The sequence below is a fragment of the Papio anubis genome, chromosome 3 (assembly GCF_008728515.1).
Source record: "Papio anubis isolate 15944 chromosome 3, Panubis1.0, whole genome shotgun sequence".
Classification (NCBI taxonomy): domain Eukaryota; kingdom Metazoa; phylum Chordata; class Mammalia; order Primates; family Cercopithecidae; genus Papio; species Papio anubis.
The window spans coordinates 183,962,452-183,982,688 of record NC_044978.1 but is presented as its reverse complement, the minus strand read 5'-3'; the positions used below and the strand labels follow the sequence as shown (position 1 = coordinate 183,982,688).

Sequence of the window (20,237 nt, the reverse complement as noted above, 5' to 3'; positions counted from 1 at the left end):
CCTCCCACCCCAGGAGGCTCTGGCACCCCTCCCTCCACCCCACACCCTCCTGGCCCTCCCCTTCCCTGCCCCGGCCCTCATTCCTCCTCCACCCTCCCTGCCCCTCCCCCACCATGCACCGGCTGTGCACTGACCTTTTGGGTAACTGTGCTGGGGCACCCATGGGGAATTGGCCTGGCCTAGACCTGCAGGGTGCGTGTGGCCACAGCTGCGTGTGCCCCGTGCTGGCTGCAGGCAGGTCTGAGGTGCAGGTCCTCACAGACTCAGCTCCCCAGGCAGCAGCCCACATTCCTCTGCCCTCTCACCCCTCTGGACCCAGCCCTTTCTGGCTGCAGTGGAAGGCAGGGTCAAAACAGTGCCCAGCCCGGTGGTCTGGGGGGCTCTGGTCTTCTTGCCATTCCCCAGGGCCCCCAGATGTGGCAGAGGGGCTGCCACACACCTCAGTGCAGCTCCCATGTCCCTTTGCCCTCTCTGCAAAAAGGCAACCAGGGGCCCCCACTGGTCAGATTTGCGGGGATGTGTCCTCGGCCACCTCAGAGTCCCACCCTCTGCCCGGATAGGGGGACCGGTGTGTGCTCGTGTGTCTGGGGTGTGCACTGAGACCCTGTCTGCCCCCTTCCTCACCCCTTCCTTCACACCCCTTCCCTGGTGAGGCTGGGGCCAGGGAATTCGGGGGCTGGGGAGCCCCAGAGGATCCTCGATCAGGTCCCAGTGCTCCCTGGCTGGCAGCTGCCCTGGGCCCCACACCTCAGAGGCTACCCGAGGGGTCTCCTGGCCCAGGGCTGAGCTGGGATGGCTGGGAGGCCCTTCTCAGGAGACATTTCAGTCTCCCCTGTGCCCAGCGGAAAGGTGGTCCCTGCAGCACCCACACTGGGCCAGATCCTTATCTCGGCCTCAGCTCCTTCCCAGCCAACTCAGCTGCAGGGGCCTGGCTGTGACCCCTGTAGGCAGAGGTCCCCACGGAAGCCTGGACTCCCTGGGGGGCACACCTGGCTTTCCCGTCCGCGGCCACGAGCTCCTGCGCAGGCCCTAGGCTCAGCCTTCAATTGTGCTCTACTGGACAGCTGGAGACGGCCCACCCTGAAAGGGAGGGCCCTGGAAGGGGCAGCGGGGCCTGTTGGGGGCCGTGGGTGTCACTACGTTTCTGAAGTGGTGCCAGGCAGACAGGGACTGTCCAATTCCCAGGACTGATGCGTGGGCCAGAGTGGAGCCCCCGGAGCTGAGGGTCCCTGCCCAGGGAGGGCAAGGGGGCTGCAGTGGAGCCCCCTCCAGTGGGGCCTCAGCCTTGGCCACACAGCAAGGAGGGACTGAAGGTCTGGGGCCCCGTGAGCCAGAGAGAGTAGGGCCCCTAAGGTCTCGGACTCCAGCTCCCTGCCTGAGGGACGGGGAGAGTCTGCCCAGGCCTGAATGGTCTGACCTCCCAGCTGTAAGCTGTAAGTGTGCATACACGTGAGTGTGTGGTCCTGGAGGCAGCTGTCCCTGACCAGGCTCCTGCAAGTAACCCTGAGGCCCAGGCCTTGGTGAAGTGGTTGCTGCTACACGCCTGGGGGACCGCATGGCAGGGCCCTCCCCGCCCCTAGTTTCAGCAGCACCCCCATCCCACCTGGCTGCCCTGGGCCCCTGCGGCCTCCTCCTGACTATCCCCGCTCCCCTACAGCCCAGGCCTTGGACCACAGCCAGCCTGGGTGGCCTTCTGGATGGGAGACCCCAGGGCTGGGGGTCCCGGCCCACCCCACGTCCCCTGCGATGCTCCCCACTCAGTCTGTGCTGGCTGGAGCTTCCGTAACATCACTCAGCGAGGGGCCTGAGCTTGCAGCCCTGGCTGTGCCAGGATCATGGAGTCCCCATGACAGGCCTACTTCCTGTGACCCCGGACGAGGCCCCAGCCCACCCTCTGCCCTGGCACCCCAAGCTGAGCAGGGGGCAGACCCCCCACCCTCCTACCCCGCTGACTAACAGGGACCCTCCTGGGCTGTGGGAGGGCTGACAGTGTTCCCCTTCACTACCTGGCAGGAAGGGCCAGGGGTGCTACACACTCAGGATAAAGAGGAGCTGCATCGAAGGTGCCAGGAGAGCCCCCGCCCACCCCCGGCTGGTCCTACAACCCATCCACAGACACGGACTACTTTAAAGGAGGCCCCCGTGACATTGGCCAAGGGTGAGCCAAGATGGCTGAGCTGCCCGGGGCCGCCTGCCTGGCTTCCCGAGCAGCCCCACCTGCTCCCAGGGTGCGTGTCAGCTCAGGCGAGGGCACCTGCTGGGTCAGGGAGGGGCCTCAGCATCCACATGGGGCTGGCCTGGGGGCTGGACAGGCAGACCCTATGGGACATGATCCCCAGGGAAGCTTCTCTGCTATTTCTTTTTTTTTCTTGGGACAGATTCTCGCTCTGTCGCCCAGGCTGGAGTGCAGTGGCGTGATCTCGGCTCACTGCAACCTCCGCCTCCCGGATTCAAGCGATTCTCCTGCCTCAGCCTCCTGAGTAGCTAGGGACGCACCACCACGCCCGGCTAATTTTTGTATTTTTAGCAGAGATGGGATTTCGCCATGTTGGCCAGGGTGGTCTTGAACTCCTGACCTCAGGTGATCCACCCGCCTCGGCCTCCCAAAGTGCTGGGATTCCAGGCGTAAGCCCTGCACCTGGGCCTTCTCTGATGTTCTGCCCAGCACCAGCAGCTGAGGTCTCAAAGGGCCACCATTTATTTGATCTTCTCCACAAACATCCACAAAGCACTGGGCGTGCTGCCTTCGGGAAGCTCTTCCTGGGTGTCAGAAGAGGCTGCAGTTACAGCTGTCACCGTCTGTGTTTGTTGCTGAAGCTGGTGGCAGGGTGATGTCCTCTTTCCAGGAGGACCAGCAGGCACAGGTTTACCCAGCCTGGTGGGTGCCGCCCCTCCGAGGTGGGAAGATCACAGCAGCTGTCCCAGCTGCCCCAGGAGTGTGGGAGCAACAGGGTCCCACCATGTTGCGCAGCACCTGGGCCCACGGACCCCGGAGGCGACCTTGCTCCTGCTGGCTTCGTTCAGGGTGTGTCGGCCACAGGGGCCCCGTGGTGGAGAAGGGTCTGCCCTGTGGTTGCCGGTTCTCTGTGGTACCTGGGGGGCAGAGGGGCCTGGCTGGCTAAGGCTGAGCTGCCCTTGATTTGAGTGAACACCCCTGAGACAGAGCCTACCCGGCCATGGCAGAGGGTCTTCAGGGCCTTCTGCCTGCCCCTTGCACCCCTGTCTGCCCTGGGCAGCTGCCCTCAGCCTCTCCTGCACACTGGTCTGAAGGCTTCAGGTGTGTGTGGGGGTGGCGGGTGCTGGGACGGGGCTGCAGGAGCCGGCCAGGCTTGGCCCTGAGTAAAGCCCTGGCCCCAGGCGTGGCGGTGGTGGTGGGGGCGGGCCTCTGTGTGAGCGGGAGTGGTTCTGGGCTCATGTTACATTTTCCACTGGAAAAACAGCCCCATTTTGAATGTTGGCTCTGAGCGTTTTAAAAATTGCAAATATATCCAGTTTCCCGAAGGAGTGCTCACCAGGCGAATGTGGTGGTTCGTGCGGGCCCTGTGGAGGGTGGGCGCCCGGCCCAGCGGGAATGAGGGGCTGGGGGCCTCGGGAGGGGAGGGCTGGTGCTACAGTTCTGGGGAGCAGCCCTGTTGTCACAGCCTAGGGACGCTGGGCCCCTGCCACCTAGATGGGCAACTGGGACCCAAGCCCAGGTCCAGGGAGGTGGAGAAACTGAGGTCCTTGTGGCCTGGAGCCTGCGGGCCTGTCACTGAGGAACCCTCGGTCCTGAAATGGGCAGCACCTGGCCGTGGCGGGCTGCAGCCCACACCAAGGTCAGGGAGCCCGGCTGTGGGAGGCCTTGTCTCCCAGGCACGCCCAAGTTCTGCACTCCCGCCCCTACCTCAGACACCTCCCCAGCCTGGCAGGGCCTCACTGGCAGGAGGTGAGGGAGCCTGGTGCAGACCCAGGCTTCTGGGCTCTGAGTCCTGACTTGGGTCTGAGGCTCCACGATCCCTTTTCTGCAAAGGTGTCGCTTGGTGCTGTAGTTGCGTGTGGGGCCGGGATTTCGTGTGTGTACGTGTGTGTGCGCACACATGCGTGTGTGCATGAGTGGGGGTGTACACGTGTACTGCCGTTTCCATGCACGTGAGTGCACATGTGGGTGCCCAAGTGTGTGTGTGTGTGCATGGCATGTGTGCTCATTTGTGTGTCCCTCACTTCCCTACTGCCTAGGGTCAGGGCAGCGCTCAGGGTTCCAGCACCGCTTGAACAACGGGGCGACCAGGACTCCAGAGGGGCACGTGGCAAGGGGGTCCCAGGCAGCCTCGGTCTGTCCACCCAGGCAGGGTGGACCGCGGAGGGTGCTGGCGGGCAGGCTCCTGGTTGGCCTAGTGCCCCTGGGGAGTAGGCTCACAAAGGTGCCATGCACTCTTCCCACTGTGCCAAAGCTTTGGGGCCTGTAGGTGTGTTCCTGCCATGCCAGGCCCCTCCCCAAGCCGGGGTCAGGGGCCATGCCCACTGCCCAGCACAGGCCTCCTGCTGGCTGGCTGATCTCCTAGGAGGGCAGAGAGCATTCTTCGGAGTGGCATGGTTATGGTTGCCAGACCAAATGACAAAAGTGCCCACTGGGTGGACCAGAGATCCCAGGCCCGCAGCCCGGCTGCACCCCCAATTTCACGGGAGGCACTTTAACGCCAAAAACATCTGGAAATTGTTCCAAGGACTGGATTCCAGCCTTTGCCTTTGGAAGTTCAGCTGCCCTGTGGAGGGTGCGAGGGCCGCTGGTTCTTCAGGGCTGGAGCTGGGGCTATGAGTTCCATGAGCGATTCAGCCTCATGGGTGGCAGGCGCACGGCCACCGCGGGGCTGGCAGCACCCGCTCCCCTTCTGCTACCCCTGCCTGCTGGCGCTGGCCACTTGAGCCGCCGTGCCTCTGAATGTGGCTCCTGTGATGGCCAGTCTTGAGGTGGTGAGGGTGGTCATTCTAGAGCTGTGTGTGATGTGTGTGTCCGGTGCACATGTGTGCACGTAGGTGTGTATGTGTGTGTGCTTAGCTGAGGCAGCACCCCCGGGGGAAGGAGCTGGCGAGTGCACACACACACACACCCCTACATGTGTGTGCTGGCACATCTCAGCTCTTCCCCTTGGGGGTGCAGCCTCAGCTAAGCCACCTTCCCCACCCCACCAGAGCAAGCGAGGAGACACGGAGGGGACCTCAGGGGGTGACCCCAGCCCCTGGGGGTCATGTGAATGGGGCTCCACCCAGGCCAGGAATCCGGCAGCACTTTTGTTCCTTTTCACAAAGGGCAAGCACGACGCCCCGTCTTGTTCACCGCTCAGTGAGCGTTATAAACGCTTGCCAACACGCAGCTCCCTCGGCGCTGCCCGGCTGCAGCCAGCCAGGAGTGTCCGTCGGCTTCCACAGCTCCACTCTGCAAAGAAAACAAACTCAACAGCAAGGATGTTATCCCTGAATGCTCTGGGCCGTGCTCTCGAATCAGCAGCCAGCCTGTCCTCAAAGGGGTCTTGGCTCAGAAACATCCTATGGTGCATCGTTTTCTGCCAAATTTCAGTCTAAGATGTAAAAGTGGAGAAACCAGAAGCACTGCAAGTGAAAATAAGATAAAGGGAGACATCCCGTGCGGGAGGAAAGTAGGAGAAGCGACCAGCACAGGGGGCAGGAGGGACACTGGTGCCCCCACATCCGAAGGAGCCGGGTGTCCACACTCCCGCAAGCCCTGTCTCCCCTGGGAGCCCCGCCCACCGGCCACACTCGCCGGCTGGCTGGAAACATGGAGTCAGGACGAAATCACCTGCACCTGGAGTCAGAAGCTGAGCAGCCACCAAAGACCACCGTCCTCCAAACCATCCTCCAAGTCCAGGGTCCTGCTGCTCTCCCCAACTCCCTCAGCCTCCCCAAATACTGAGTCTGCGAGTGCCCCCCAGCAGGGGCTGGGCAGAAGTTTACACACACACAGACACACCCACACGCACACCCTCCCAACCCCCCACACCAACACACAGACACATGCACAGTCACCCCCACCCACCCCCACACACCAACCCACCCCCACACCTACACCCACACATGCACACACATGCACACACATGCACATCTACACACACATGCACACCCACCCCCACACATCAACATACACACCCACCCACTCACAAGACCACCACTGACACACCCACCAACCCACTCTAGCACATCCACATACACACCCAGGACCCCCCCACCCACACACAACCCACCCCTGCACACCACACCCACCCACCCCCGCACCACTGACACACACACCCCACCCCCACACACCCACACCCCCACACCCACACCCACACCCCACCTCCACACACTGATACACACCCACCCACTCACACACAACCCATCCCTGCACACCTACACACCCCACACACCTACACACACCCCGCACACCTACACACACTGTCACACACCAACACACAGACACATGCATACCCACCCCACCCACCCCACACACCAACCTGCCCCTGCACACTGACACACACACCCACCCCTGCACTGAGACACACACACCCCTGCACACTAACACCCACCCACCCTCCACCCACCCACCCCTGCACACACATACACTCGCCCACCCCCAACCCACACACAACCCACTCCTGCACACTGACACACAGCACCCACCCCCTGCACACCCACACAACCCACCCCTGTACACTGACACACCCCACCTCTGCACACTGACACATACACACCCCCGCACACTGATACACACCCATCCACCCCTGCACACCGACACACAACCCACCCATGCACACCCACACAGCCACCCACCCCGCATTACCCCACCCCCAATCCCCTACACCAAGACACCCCACACACTCCACCCACCCCTGCACACCAACACACACCCACCCACCCCTACACACCCACACACAAACCACCCATCCCCGCACACTGACACACCCCCACACCCCACACACCCACTCCCACACACCGACACACCCACCTGCACACCAACACACACGCAGCCACCCCACACACCAACACACACACTCCCACCCACCCCCACACACTGACACACACACCCATGCACACCCACACCCACTCACCCCAGCACACCCACACACACCTACCCACCCTCCCCGCACACCCACATATGCACACTCCCCCGCACACCCATACACAAACCCGTGCACACCCACACACCCACCCCTGCACACTGACACACACACCTGCACACCCACACACCCCTGCACACTGACCCACCCAACCCCATACACTGACACACACACCCACCTCTGCACACCCACACACACTGACACACCTACCCTGCACGCCGACACGCACACACCCTGCACACTGATACACACACCCACCCACCCCTACATGCACACACAGGCACACATACACACATACACACCCACATGCACACTCCATATACATGCATGCACACACACATACACATACACCTACACACACCTACATACACCTACATGCACACATACACACACGTACACACCTACATGCACATACATGCATGCGCACACACATCTGCACACAAACATGCATGCACACACACGTGTTCACTGGCACAGAGCAGTGATGTACAGACGCATTTCGCAGGCTGCCTGAGGTGGCCACGTGTAGTGCTTTGTGGCTGGGGTTGCCCCAAGGGGTCAGGAGGGACTGGGCCACACCCCAAAGGGTCCACACACTGAGGGCAAAGGGAGCTGTGGAGGACCTCGTCCAGGAGAGGCAGGCTTCCTGTGTGCGGTGTGCAGGCTGCATGGGGAGCAGGGCCTCGGTTTCCCTGACTGCAGCCACAGACGGATCGTGTCCATCCCCACAGCTCCTGCCAACTCCAACACTGAGAGTCTGTGTTTGGACGCCTCCAGTGACCACTGGCTCCGAGAGTGATGACTCACACCCATCACTCATCCCCTTCCTGAGTCAGCCGCGGGACCCTCCGCAGGGAGGCGTGCGAGTCATCGAGGTGACGCAACCCCTGCTTGGTCACTTGCTGACTCATGGACGCCCCCCACCCCAGCTCAGGGCCTCCTCTTCCATCCTGGACGGGCCTGGGGTGAGCTGCGGCCGGGCTGGGACAGCAGAGCAGGGGGCAGGGACCTGGGGGCAGGAGAGGCAGCCGGAATGGGGTGGCCGGGAGCAGGGCTGCTCTGAACCCAGTCTGCTGGCCCTGGCTCCGCAGTACTCCCTCTGCTCTCTTGCTTGGTTTGAGGGACCCTCTCAAACCCTGCTCTCCACGGCTCATGTGGATTGAACCAGCCACCACGTGGTCCCAGGAGACTCTGAGCTGGGCTGAGCCTGGCCCCTCTCATCCTGGTGTTCTGGCTCCAAGCCCCCAGCCCACCCTAGATGCAGGTCCAAGCCCTCCAGTGCCTGAATCACAGACAGCCCTGGGCTCCGTGGGGCTTAAGGTCCCATTTCTCAGTGTTTCTATGAGGGCAGAAAAGACATTTCCTGAGAGTGGATTCCTGAGGTTTCTGAAGGTCCGTAAGTCCAAGAACCACATTCTTTCCAGCCCTCCTGAGTTCCTGCAGCCACGTTTCCCTTCTCTTGGGGAAAACGCAGCTCTGAGGGTCTGGAGCAGATGAAGGTCTCGTAAGTCCTGCCCTCCCCAGCTGTCAGGGTAGGTGCTCTGAAGGTCCTGGGGAGCCCCAGCCCCTTGCCAGGCATGTGAGGCCTTCCCAGCCCACACATTCCGTGAGGACGGAGCCAGGTCCTGCGTTGCTTTCTGCTGCCTGGACCACTGGGAACGGCACTGGGGTGTCCTCTGCCCTGTTTAAGGCCACTCCTGCGCTGTGAGCCCTGGTGGGGCCACCTGGCGGGCATTCACCAAAGCAACCTCACTGCCATGAGCGTTTTTCTGTTCCTGCGGTCATATGGGCTCTTGTGAAAGCAGTTTTCCAAGTAAATATGGTGATGATTTAAGTCTACTACATTTGCAAAACTGAGGAATGAACCCTGCAGCCCCGGATCTATCTCACAGGCAGCTTTGGAGAAAATCTGTTGCTGCCTCTGGAATCACTTGGCCCTGCCTGGGGGCGGCCGCTGGCCCAGGCCAACTCTGGAGCTGCCCTCCTGCCAGACTCGGAGAGGGACTGAGTGTCTGTTCCCAGCCTCAGACCCCTGCCCATCGCCTGAGACTGTTGGTCAGACCCAGCCACGTGTCTGAATGAGCCTGGCCCGAGGAACAGTGGCCCTGACAGGCATCTGAGCCCTGAGCCCCTCCCCACAATGCAGGCCAGGGGTGGTCTCTGTTTCCCCCAAGATTCCAGGTGTTGTCTGATTTCCAGTGACTCTGGTCATCCTCAGCCAGGTGTCTGTGGGAGACCCTGGTGATAATGGCAATGGCCTCTCTTCCCCACACAGGTGGAAACTGCAGGTCCCAGCTCCTGGGGTCCTGGCTCTGTACTGCTCTCTGCCTGGTGTGGCCAGGAAGGACGCTGCCCAGCAGCCCCAGCCGCTTGAGGCAGGAGAAAGTCAGGGTGGGAACGTCCGTCTCTGCAGCAGGTACCTGCCCCGTCCTGGCATCATAGCCAAGGTGGCCACGCGTCCGTGGCAGGCGAAGAGCAGGGCCAATCCCAGGAACGACTGGAGGTGTGTGCAGCCCGCACGACAAAGCAAACAGACAAGCTGTCAACAGCAGGGGAGTCCGTGTCAGGACAGCCGGGTTCTGGCATCAACGCTAATATTGTTAGCTTTTCTTTAAGTGTGGAATTCCTTCCCAGCTGAAAGTCACAAAAGGCACTATTGATGGGGGTGTGGGTGGGCGGGGGGGGGCCCTGAGCAGACCCGGTATGAACAGGCACAGCACCCTGACCAGGGCGGGTCCCGGAGCTGGCTGGGCGCTCTTCCGTGCTCTGTGTCTGCAATACTGGTCATCCTTCTGCGGGGACATGGGGGCCTCTCCAGGGCTTCAGAGAGGACATTGGTGAGACCTGGAGTTCGGAGTCTGGCGGAGGGGGCGCCCGCCGAGCTGCCTCTCGAAGGAGGCTCTCAGGAAATCAAATCAGCCGCCTCCGCGAGGCTCAGTGCCCGGTGCCCTCCGCCCTGAGTCGCCTTTATCTGTCTCCCTTTGACCTGTTCCCCAGTTCCCTTGCTATTCTTCCTGCCCTTCCTTGTCCTTGTCCTTGCCCTCCCCTGCCTTCCTTTCCTTCCTGACCTCCTCATCCTGTCCTCTGATCCTCACTTTGTTGATTTCTCGCCTGTTCGAACTGTCCCTATTTTCCCCTATTCTCCCTTGATCTTCCTGCCCTTCTTCCTGAGTTCTTCCTTGATTTTCCTGTTTTCCTGCCTTTCCTCTCCTGGTTTTTCCTGATTTTCTCCTGATTTTCTTGAGCTCTTTTCTCTTGCTCTCCTCGGCCTTGTTCATCAATCGAGCGACACTGGCACTGACCTCTTTCGGCAAGGAAACGTGTTTAAACCTTTCTTCGTGCCGAGAGAAGTTGCTTGGGTTTGAACGCATTTTCATCCTCTCCAGAGCAGCAGCAGAGGCTTCCGGGCAACCAACCTCGTGCCTGGGGAAGGGGCTCTGCGCCTTCAGGCTGCCTGGCCCCAACTCCCCTTGATTTGGGGGTCCAGCTCAGGTCAGCGTCAGGGTGCCATCCGGAAGCTGGCGAGGTGCACGCGGCTCCTCCCACCTGGCAGTGGGTGGGCACACCTGCCCGGAGGTCCATGCGGAGGCGCGGGAACCGCTGAGGCGACTCGGCCCGGGTGCGGGGAGTTGGGTGTCTCTTGGAGGCGGCAGCATCCAGGCGGAGCCCAGACTGTCCACCGTGACAGGTCCGCAGGTGTGGCCGGACCCATCTCCTTCCAGCCTGCCGACTTTCTGAGCCTGGTTTCTCCCTGGCCTTCCTGTCAGTTCTGGGGGCTTTCTGGATCGTTCTTTCAATAAAAATCGGTCTGCTGGGGCTGGCGGTGGAAGGCCAGGGCTCCCCACTCCCTCCAGGCAGCATGTTTGCTGCCACCCCCGTCCCCCGCAAGGCCACCTCATCTGCTCCTGGGTTCCCAACTCCAGGCCCAGGGCAGGGCAGCCCTACTGAAGATGCTGTGTCCTGGCAGCGCCAACTTCGCGAAGGTCAAATCGTCACCCTCCTCTCGGTAGCCTGCAGTTGTTTACTTTGCTGCAGTTGAGGAAATAGTGCTAGCTGGAAATTCTTTCACTTTTGATAAACACATCTAGCGATTGTAGACCAATACCTTGCTTTACACTATTCATCCATGGAGGTTTTAAAGCTAAGAATGAGACTTCTGCCAGATGCCAGCCAGTTGCACTCCTCAAGGTGGCTGCCAAGGAAGGCCAGGCCCCGCCGGCCGCCACAGTGTGGAGTGGGCACTCGGCCTCGGGAAAGTCACCCGATCCGATGCGGAGTGGGACGCTCACTCAGGGAGGACGGTCTCTTTCCAAGAAGTACCAAGCAAGCTTTGGTGATGATTTAGGTGAAGAAGGCGGGAAAGGGTGGTGGTGATGAAAACCGTTCGGGGTGAGGAAAGGGAAGGCCACCCTGAGGGTGGGGCCCCAGCGTCCGTGGGGAGCATCTGTTATCCTGGGGCTTCGTGCCGGTCCGAGGGGCCTGAATACGAACTTGCTCCTATTAGAAATGGAAGCACACCGAGCACTCTGGACAGACGTCCGGCCTGCTGCAGGAGCTCCTGTACCTTCGGAGCATGCACCTGCATCAGGCGACCGCAGCACAGTTAGACTGATGGGCAGCCTCGGGCACAGGGCATGAGGAACCTCGTGCCTCTCCGCCTATCTGGTGGGAGGCGCCCACACAGGGGTCTCCTGGAGGGTCCCTGCCGGAGGCTGCAGTATGGGGCAGAGGTTCGGATGTGGCCGGTTACCCATTCTCCCAGGCCGGGACCCTACACCGGTCACTCTGGCCACATGTGGCTGCTTCTGCTTGTGTAGTGAGTGACTTTCTCAACCAAGCCTGACCATGGCTCTCCACACACTAGTCTCTTGGGCTGCAGGAGAGACCCCCAAATGACCCAGCCCAGTGGCACTGGCTACTGTCCCCTTCTGTGCCTGTCTCTGACTTGCCCCCAACCCAGCTCCAGCTCTGCCCCTCAGCCTCTCACCTGCCACCCTTCCTCCATCTTGGCTGGGCCAGGGGAATCACTCATGCCCTTCCTCTGTGTTATTAGTCCATTCCCATGCTGCTATAAAGAACTGCCCCAGACTGGGTAATTTATACAAGAAAGAGGTTTAACTGACTCACAGTTGAGCATGGCTGGGGAGGCCTCAGAAAACTTACAATCACGGTGGAAGGCAAAGGAGAAGCAGGCACCTTCTTCACAGGGCGGCAGGACGGGCTGAGTGCGAGCAGGGGAAGTGCCAGACGCTGATAAAACCATCAGATCTCATGAGACTCACTCAGTATCGCGAGAACAGCATGGGGAAGTGACTCCCATGATCCAGTTACCTTCACCTGGTCCCGCCCTCGATGCGTGGGGACTATGGGGAGTACAATTCGAGGTGAGATTTGTGTGGGGACACAGCCAAACCCTGTCACTCAGCTTCCCTCAGGTTTCCTGCCCTCCTCTCCAGCACTGCCCCCGAGTGCAGCCAGCAGCTCCTGCCCAGGGTCCTGGGGCCCTGGCCTCCCCTGTGGCCGCAGATCCTGGCTCTCTGTCCCACCACTCAGGCAGGCGATGCTCAAATCCATCTCCTCACTGACGCCCTCCTTTGTGGCAGCTCTGAGCCCTGCTCCCCAGCCCTGTTCTATCAGGGCTGTCAGAACTCATCAGGAGAATTGTTGGAACTCTAGTCACCCTTGCCCTTCCAGACCTCCCAACCTCTCCCCACCCCTCCAGCCCCAGCACCCCCTCACCCCAGGCTGCCTGGGTCTTACCCAGTCCCCAGAACTGAGGCCAGCCTTTTGTTCCCCTCCCTCAGCCTTGCTCACCTCCTGGCTGTCCTGGGACAGGGTCTTTAGGGTGCTGCCTGCTCATGACTTGCTCAGGGTCTCAGCCCCCTGCCTCCCACTGCGCCCGTGTCCTCGGTCACATGTTCCGTCAGGGTGCTGGGCATGGCACCGACATGGAAGCCCTGCCTGTCTGCTCCTCAGTGTGCCCCTTGCAGCTTGGCTGGTGAGTGCCAAAGGGGCGGAGGAGCCTGGTGCCCAGCAGGAGATGCAGCCCAGGAAGACCCCTGGGCTTGGCTCGTTGCTGAGGACAATGAAGTGGTGCTCACAGCTGCGCTGTCTGTGACAGGGAAGAGGGGAAGCCATGGTGCCTCTGAGCGGAACACGCAGTTGTGGTTCACTTCTGTGAGTGAGCTACAAGAGCTCACACTAAACAAAGGGGCCAGTCCATGGAACAACCTCAAGTGTGCATGGAACAACCTCAAGTGTGACCCCAATGTTTTTTTTTTTTTTTGAGACAGAGTCTCACTCTGTTACCCAGGCTGGAGTGCAGTGGTGTGATCTTGGCTCACTGTAACCTCTGCCTCCCAGGTTCAAGTGATTCTCCCACCTCAGCCTCTCAAGTAGCTGGGATTCCAGGTGTGTGCCACCCACTCCCGGCTAAATTTTGTATTTTCAGTAGAGACGGGGTTTTGCCATGTTGGTCAGGCTAAGTGTGACCCCATTTTTATTAAAATCAAAACAAAGGACTTCAGTCCAACAAAACAGGAATTCTGAAAGACCAGAAACAGGTCTAGAAGGTGCTATGAGTGGGGGAGCCTACTAAGGTGGAGGCTGGGCCCAGCACCTGGGGAGAGGCCTGGGGACACCCTTCAGCCACTCCATCTCCAGTTGTCTGCCACAGTTGGGGCCATGAGGAATCGGGACCCATGATGGTGGAGAAATAGTCAAATATTGATTTAGTACCTACTGGAGTAAAATGCTGATTACACATCAATGGATTAGGTAGAAGAAGGTGCAAATCACATCACTGGGCACATTTGAATATAATGCATCGTAAGACACAGCCCAGGCTGTGAAGCCGCCCTGAGAAGTTCATAGTTGGTCTCATCGTTTTATGTCCATGCTGTGCATTTGCTTCTGAAGGACCATTGTGGGGTCTGCACTACTTGTAAAAGCAAGAATCCAGTCTGAAGACTTACCCTGTGGCTCCGTGTGATCTCTAAATAGGCAGATTTTTTTTTGTTTTTTTGTTTGTTTGTTTGTTTTTTGAGACGGAGTCTGGCTCTGTCACCCAGGCTGGAGTGCAGTGGCAGGATCTTGTCTCACTGCAAGCTCTGCGCCCGGGTTTACCCCATTCTCCTGCCTCAGCCTCCCAAGTAGCTGGGACTGCAGGCGCCCGCCACCACGCCCGGCTAGTTTCTTGTAGTTTTAGTAGAGACGGGGTTTCACCGTGTTGGCCAGGATGGTCTCGATCTCCTGACCTCGTGATCCGCCCGTCTCGGCCTCCCAAAGTGCTGGGATTACAGGCTTGAGCCACCGCGCCCGGCCTACATATGGCAGTTTCTGAGTGCCACGGCCTGCGCTTCGACGTTCTTTCCTCGAATGCTGTGTCTCGCCTCGGCTTCTGGGTTTGCTGCTGCCGTTTGACAGACAGCACCCCACACGGAGCAGCCTGAGGATGCCCCGCTGCTTCCCTGGTCGTGGACAAGCCGGGCAGCTGGCGGATGGCACAGCACAAGCGCTGGTTGTGCCTGCTGGGCGCTGCCTTCACGCACAGCAAATGGAGCCTCCGAACCCTGCCTCATCGGCCCAGGTCGTTGCTTTGCTGAGGTGCTCAAGGCTTTTACACTCGGCGGGCGGGCGGCACTCCGCAGACGCTTTCCTGGGGAACAAACCCAGCCGGGCGCCGGCGCCGCTCAGGCTCCCTTGGTCTAGTGCCCTCTAGCGGTGCCGGCCAGCACTGCCGCAGAGGCCGCGGGTCGCTCGGATGGGAACGGATGGAAACGGATGGAAACGTGGCTGAGGCCACTGTTCACCCGGAAGTATTTTGCCTCTGTTTCTCAGGAACTAGCTGTGAAACTAAACATTCTCACGCTGCCAGCAAAATGACCATTTTTCACTTAATTTGCAGACAACAGCATTATTAATGGCGAACATCTTGAAGGAAACTAAGTGTGGTCAAGTTGAGCAAACATCACATTATTTTCCCGAAGAATGCTGCGTGGACTCACGGACTCCGTCTGCACTAATCCATCCAGTGAACGGCTTCCTTCTTCCTGGCCGAGTTCCTGCTCCAGCATTTCCTCCAAATCCCGCCCAGCATTAGTGACATCTTTCTATAAGCATTAATTTCAGTTTCAAATATTTTTTTCCCTCAAAACTCAGAAGCTTAACAAGAAAATAAAAATCACAACGAGAAACGTGTCCACTCCCCTGGCACTTCTGGACTTCCTGTAACACATAGAGAGCGCGAACCACATGCTCTTGTCGGCAACTGCCTCCCTATGCCATCCTGCGAGGGCCTTGCTGTGCTGGTTGATGAGATGGACATGGTGCTCAGACGGGCAGGTGATATGGTTTGGCTGTGTCCTCACCCAATCTCCTCTTGAACTGTGGCTCCCATAATTCCCACGTTGTGGGAGGGACCCCGTGGGAGGTAACTGAATCATGTGGGCAGGTCTTTCCCATGCTGGTCTCATGGTCTCATGAGAGTGAATAAGTTTCATGAGATCTGATGATTTTATAGGAGCAGTTCCCTGCACACACTCTGTGCCTGCCGCCATGTAAGATGTGCCTTTGCTCCTTCTTCACCTTCTACCGTGACTGTGAGGCCTCCCCAGCCATGTGGGGCTGTGAGTCCATTCGACCCTTTTCCTTTATAAACTATCCTGTCTCAGTTGGGTATGTCTTTAATATAATAGCAGTGTGAGAACAGACTAATACAGCAGGGAACCATCTTCTTTCACCAAAAAAGAAAAAATTTAGTAAAACATCTGGACAGTGGCACAGCTATTCCGTGGAGAGACCTGATGGATAGCACTGCCGAGGCGGAACTCCCACCTGTCCTTGCAGCAGTGTGGGGCCTGAGGGATGATGCATGAGGCTGCACAGCAGTGGGGGACTCAGCCCAAGGTTAAGTCTTGGCCCTGAATCACAGCTGCACCATGAGTGGTGGAGGCAGCCCCCCCACTGCCTGCAGCCCAGCCCACGAGACACCACTGGGCAGGACAACTCACCGTGGGTGGTGGGGGGTGGGGGGAAAGGCTTGGCTGCTGTACACCCACACATGGGTGTGGCGGAGCCCGCAGAAAAGGTGCCGCCCATTTCTAGCCCAGGAGTCACGAAGAGCGGAAGGCACTGCCCCTCTGTGTGCCTGCCCCCCTGCCAGCCTCTGCTGCTCCATCACGACCCCATGGCTCGCCCTGGGCTTTCACAGTCTTGTTTCACACAGCTGGTGCCTTCACACATCATCCCTCAGGCCCTGCGCTGCTGTTCCTGGGCTGAACGTGGGCTTTCACACACTGCGTGAGGATAGACGGCAGTTCCGCCTCGACAGTACTGTCTGTCGCCCCCATCCACAGAGTAGGCTTGTGCCACTGTCTGGATGTTTTACTAAATTGTGCCTTTTCCAGTGACAATCACTGGAAAGGGAAGAAAGGTGTGCCGACGTGGGCCAGTGGCAAATCAAGGCACAAGGGCTGCCCCTGGCGAACGCCTGTACAGAACCAGGTGCTGCGGGGTGGACCCTGGCCAAAAGCAGGCTCAACTGTGAAAAACAACAAGAATAAAGAACAGGAAATTCTGTAAGTGTGGCCTCAAGTTTATGTCTAGAAAGGTGAAGTGATGGAAGAAACTAAGATTTTAAAATCAAGGACGAGTCATCAGCCCCCAGACAGAAGGGCCCGGCGCTGCCTGGAGAGAGGCTGAGGCAGCACGGCAGCCCCGGGGAATATTTCTTGGCAAAGTTTTCAAAGAAGGCCCTTAAGGAACACCACAGGCATGAGGACGGCCCCGGCCACGTTCCTTTGCAGGATCAGCTCCAGCAAGTCCACCTGCCAGAACCAAGGCGGCCGCTGCAGACTGAGCAGAGCCCTGCGAGGTAAACCGTGAGAACGGCAGCTGCAGGAAGAGAAGCGATTCCTCCCGCTTGTATTTCTCATGTAGCCTGCAGCTGGACGTGTGAAGCCCTCATGCACATAGCACACAGCACACACGGGAAAGGAAACATCAGCGACATCATTCGATTCATGATTTTACGTTTTGAAATTTCCGGGAATGAAACCGACTTAGAACATGCACATTTCTAAAGGATTTCTGCATATCTGATTTTAGCATGAGTTTTTGGAGCACTGTAAGCTCCCGGCAAAGGGGACAGTCAGCTCCCGGAGGGGACAGTCAGCTCCTGGAGGGGACAGTCAGCTCCCGGCAGAGGGGACAGTCAGCTCATGGAGGGGACAGTCAAGTCACAGAGGGGACAGCCAGCCCCCAGAGGGGACAGCCATGAATGCCATGACTACCAGAAGGACATGGGCACCCTCTGTCCAGCAGCCCAGGCATTCTGGCATCTGGAGGGCCTAGAGCAGGCACCTGGGAGGCTGCTGTGAAGGCAGGGACGCCTCACCTGAAATAAAGTCTCTGTGCAGCCTGGCAGTGCCTCAGCTCCGCCTGCAGCGAAGGTGAGGATTCTCCTGCTTCATGTGGTGCTCGGCTGCTGTTAACTCGGTTAACTTGAGTGAGATAAAGCTGACACTTTTTAGGTAAATGCAAACTAAAAGATTAGAACTAACCCCATAAGCCTCTTTTCCAACCCTGTGTGGTCCCGGCTGGCGGGAGAGACGTGGGGTCTGAGCCTCTCTGGGAGCCCCGTGCACAGGGGCGTCCCCTGCAGGAGACCCCACCCTCCTGACGGAGGAGGCGACTCCACATACACAGGCTGCACCTGCAGGGTGAACTCAGGCCCGGAATCCATCTCCGGACCTGACAGATTTATCCGCTGAAGCCGGCATCACAGGCCAGCTGTGAGTACTGTGTGAACAGAACGCATAGTAATCACCTAACACAGGATGCGGCGGAGCGGACCCACACGGCGTGCACACCCCACAGCAGACCTGTCTCCCCCAGGAGCTGCAGCCAGAACCTTCTCACAGTAAATCAACAGGCAGGTGTTCGTTTTGCCTCCAGCATCAACATTTTAAGGAAGTTCCAAGTTGTTAAGAGTGAAGTTTCAAACATATCACATATACGCTACCCCTGATAATCAGAAAAATACTTTATTCGACTACATTACTTAATTATTTCATCAAGTGAGAAAGTGTAGTCGCATTGGCTGTCTAACATACACATGCTAGTAGGCAGAAGGCTGGAGGACTGGAAGGGGCAGAGCGGGTGGCTGGGTGTTCATCTTTCACGTGTCACTGCCCCAAGGTGAGCAGGTCCCGCAGGAAGCATCGAGAGTCGCAATAAAAACACATCAACTTTGTCTTTGAAATGACTTCAAAACTTCACACTGTTGAGGAAAATGAGGGTGCACATGTTACATACAAAAAATAAGGTGGCGAGAAGAGTTTATTCACTAAAATGTGTACTTTTAAAAATTCAGATGTCATCTTAGTATTTTCAGAGTATTATCAATATGTTTTAAGTCGTAATTTTGGAAATTCACAATGAATATAAAAGTGAACCTTGCTGCGTTTCTGAACGACTAAGGCAAAGCTCAGAAACACAACTCTTGAGAACGTTTAGAGCTCCGTGTCTGCCCTTGGCGCACACTTGAAGACTTCTTTACACATGCACTTTCCCAAGAGCATTTCCTTCTGGGGCTGCTGAGCACTTGCCTGAACACTGCCTCTGCAGCAGGCTGGCGATGCTGATGGGCGGCCTGGGGGGCAGCCCGGCCTGGGAGCTCCCGAAGCCTGGAGAGTCCCCTCTTCCTGCTCTCCCTGGTAACTGTGGTGTTGGCGTTAGCGGTGGTCCCTTGTAGGGGATTTGCAGAGGTGGAATCCTAATAAATTCAAGAAACACAAAATTATTAATGCTCCAAGCATCTCTGGTGACATGACAATTAGAGCACTGACGGTTTTGTGGTTTTAAAGGCCTGGATTCACAAGCATCTCTGAGTACCTCGGACCAGCACGCACACCCCCACCAGGCGGTCAGCAGAAGACATGGACAGATGCTGCAGGGCCCGTGGGCACCCAGGAGGGTCAACACCCCAGGCCAACGGGGATGGGAGGTGGGGATGTGAGAGAACGCTGAGGCCTGCAGGCAGCCAGGGGTGGACTGGACAACAGGCATTAAAAGCCGTTCAAGGACTCTGGGGGGTTGACATGGGAGGGTCTGCCTTTTAGAGAGAGCACTGGACCTTTGAACACTTGAGTTCAGTTGACAGAGACATCGGTGTGTACTTAAATATGCAGCAGACAGAGTGGGAGGCCACCCAGAGGTCTGAGAAGAAGAGCATGGGGAGGTGAACTGTGGTCTGTTCTGGGGCTGGGGCGGAGTCCAGCCTGCCACCTGCTTTTGTAAATAAAGTTTTACTGGAACCCAGCCACACCCATTAATTTACACACTGCCTGCCCCAGCCTTCTCAATACAGAGGCAGAGCTGAGCAGCTGCCCAAAAAGTCAAACATATTTACTACCTGACCTTTATAGAAGACGCCTGCTGACCCACGGCCTATTCTCGTAGTAAAATAGCACACAGTCATCACGTGGTTCTTTTGAAGATTTTAGCAACAGGGCAAATGCCTACATTGTATCTTAGCTTCAAAAAAGCAAACTCCTGGCCAGGCACGGTGGCTGATGCCTGTAATCCCAGCATTTTGGGAGGCCGAGGTGGGTGGATCACCTGAGGTGGGGAGTTCGAGACCAGCCTGACCAACATGGAGAAACCCCGTCTCCACTAAAAATACAAAATTAGCCATGCTTGGTGGAGCATGCCTGTAATCCCAGCTACTCGGGAGGCTGAGGCAGGAGAATCACTTAAACCCGGGAGGTGGAGGTTGTGGTGAGCCAAGATCGCGCCATTGCACTCCAGTCTGGGCAACAAAGAGGGAAACTCTGGCTAAAAAAAAAGCAAACTCTGGCCGGGCGCGGTGGCTCAAGCCTGTAATCCCAGCACTTTGGGAGGCCGAGACGGGTGGATCACGAGGTCAGGAGATCGAGACCATACTGGCTAACACGGTGAAACCCCGTCTCCACTAAAAAAATACAAAAAACTAGCCGGGCGAAGTGGCGGCGCCTGTAGTCCCAGCTACTCGGGAGGCTGAGGCGGGAGAATGGCGTGAACCTGGGAGGCGGAGCTTGCAGTGAGCTGAGATCCGGCCACGGCACTCCAGCCTGGGCGACAGAGCAAGACTCCGTCTCAAAAAAAAAA

General features: G+C 58.3%; 1 protein-coding gene across 2 annotated transcripts in view; it reads right to left on the bottom strand.

The window, feature by feature from the left end:
* Nucleotides 1–18,114: 18,114 nt before the first annotated feature.
* The window catches only part of RNF212 (ring finger protein 212), a 57,610-nt gene continuing 55,487 nt past the window's right edge, over nt 18,115–20,237 (bottom strand). For both annotated transcript variants that reach the window (XM_031664802.1, XM_031664803.1), the window contains 2 exons: nt 18,698–18,864; nt 18,115–18,369 (listed from right to left, as the gene is read on the bottom strand). In XM_031664802.1, coding sequence (XP_031520662.1) covers nt 18,365–18,369; nt 18,698–18,864 — 172 coding nt within the window. In that variant the 3' untranslated portion in view covers nt 18,115–18,364. The remainder of the gene's footprint in view (nt 18,370–18,697; nt 18,865–20,237) is intronic.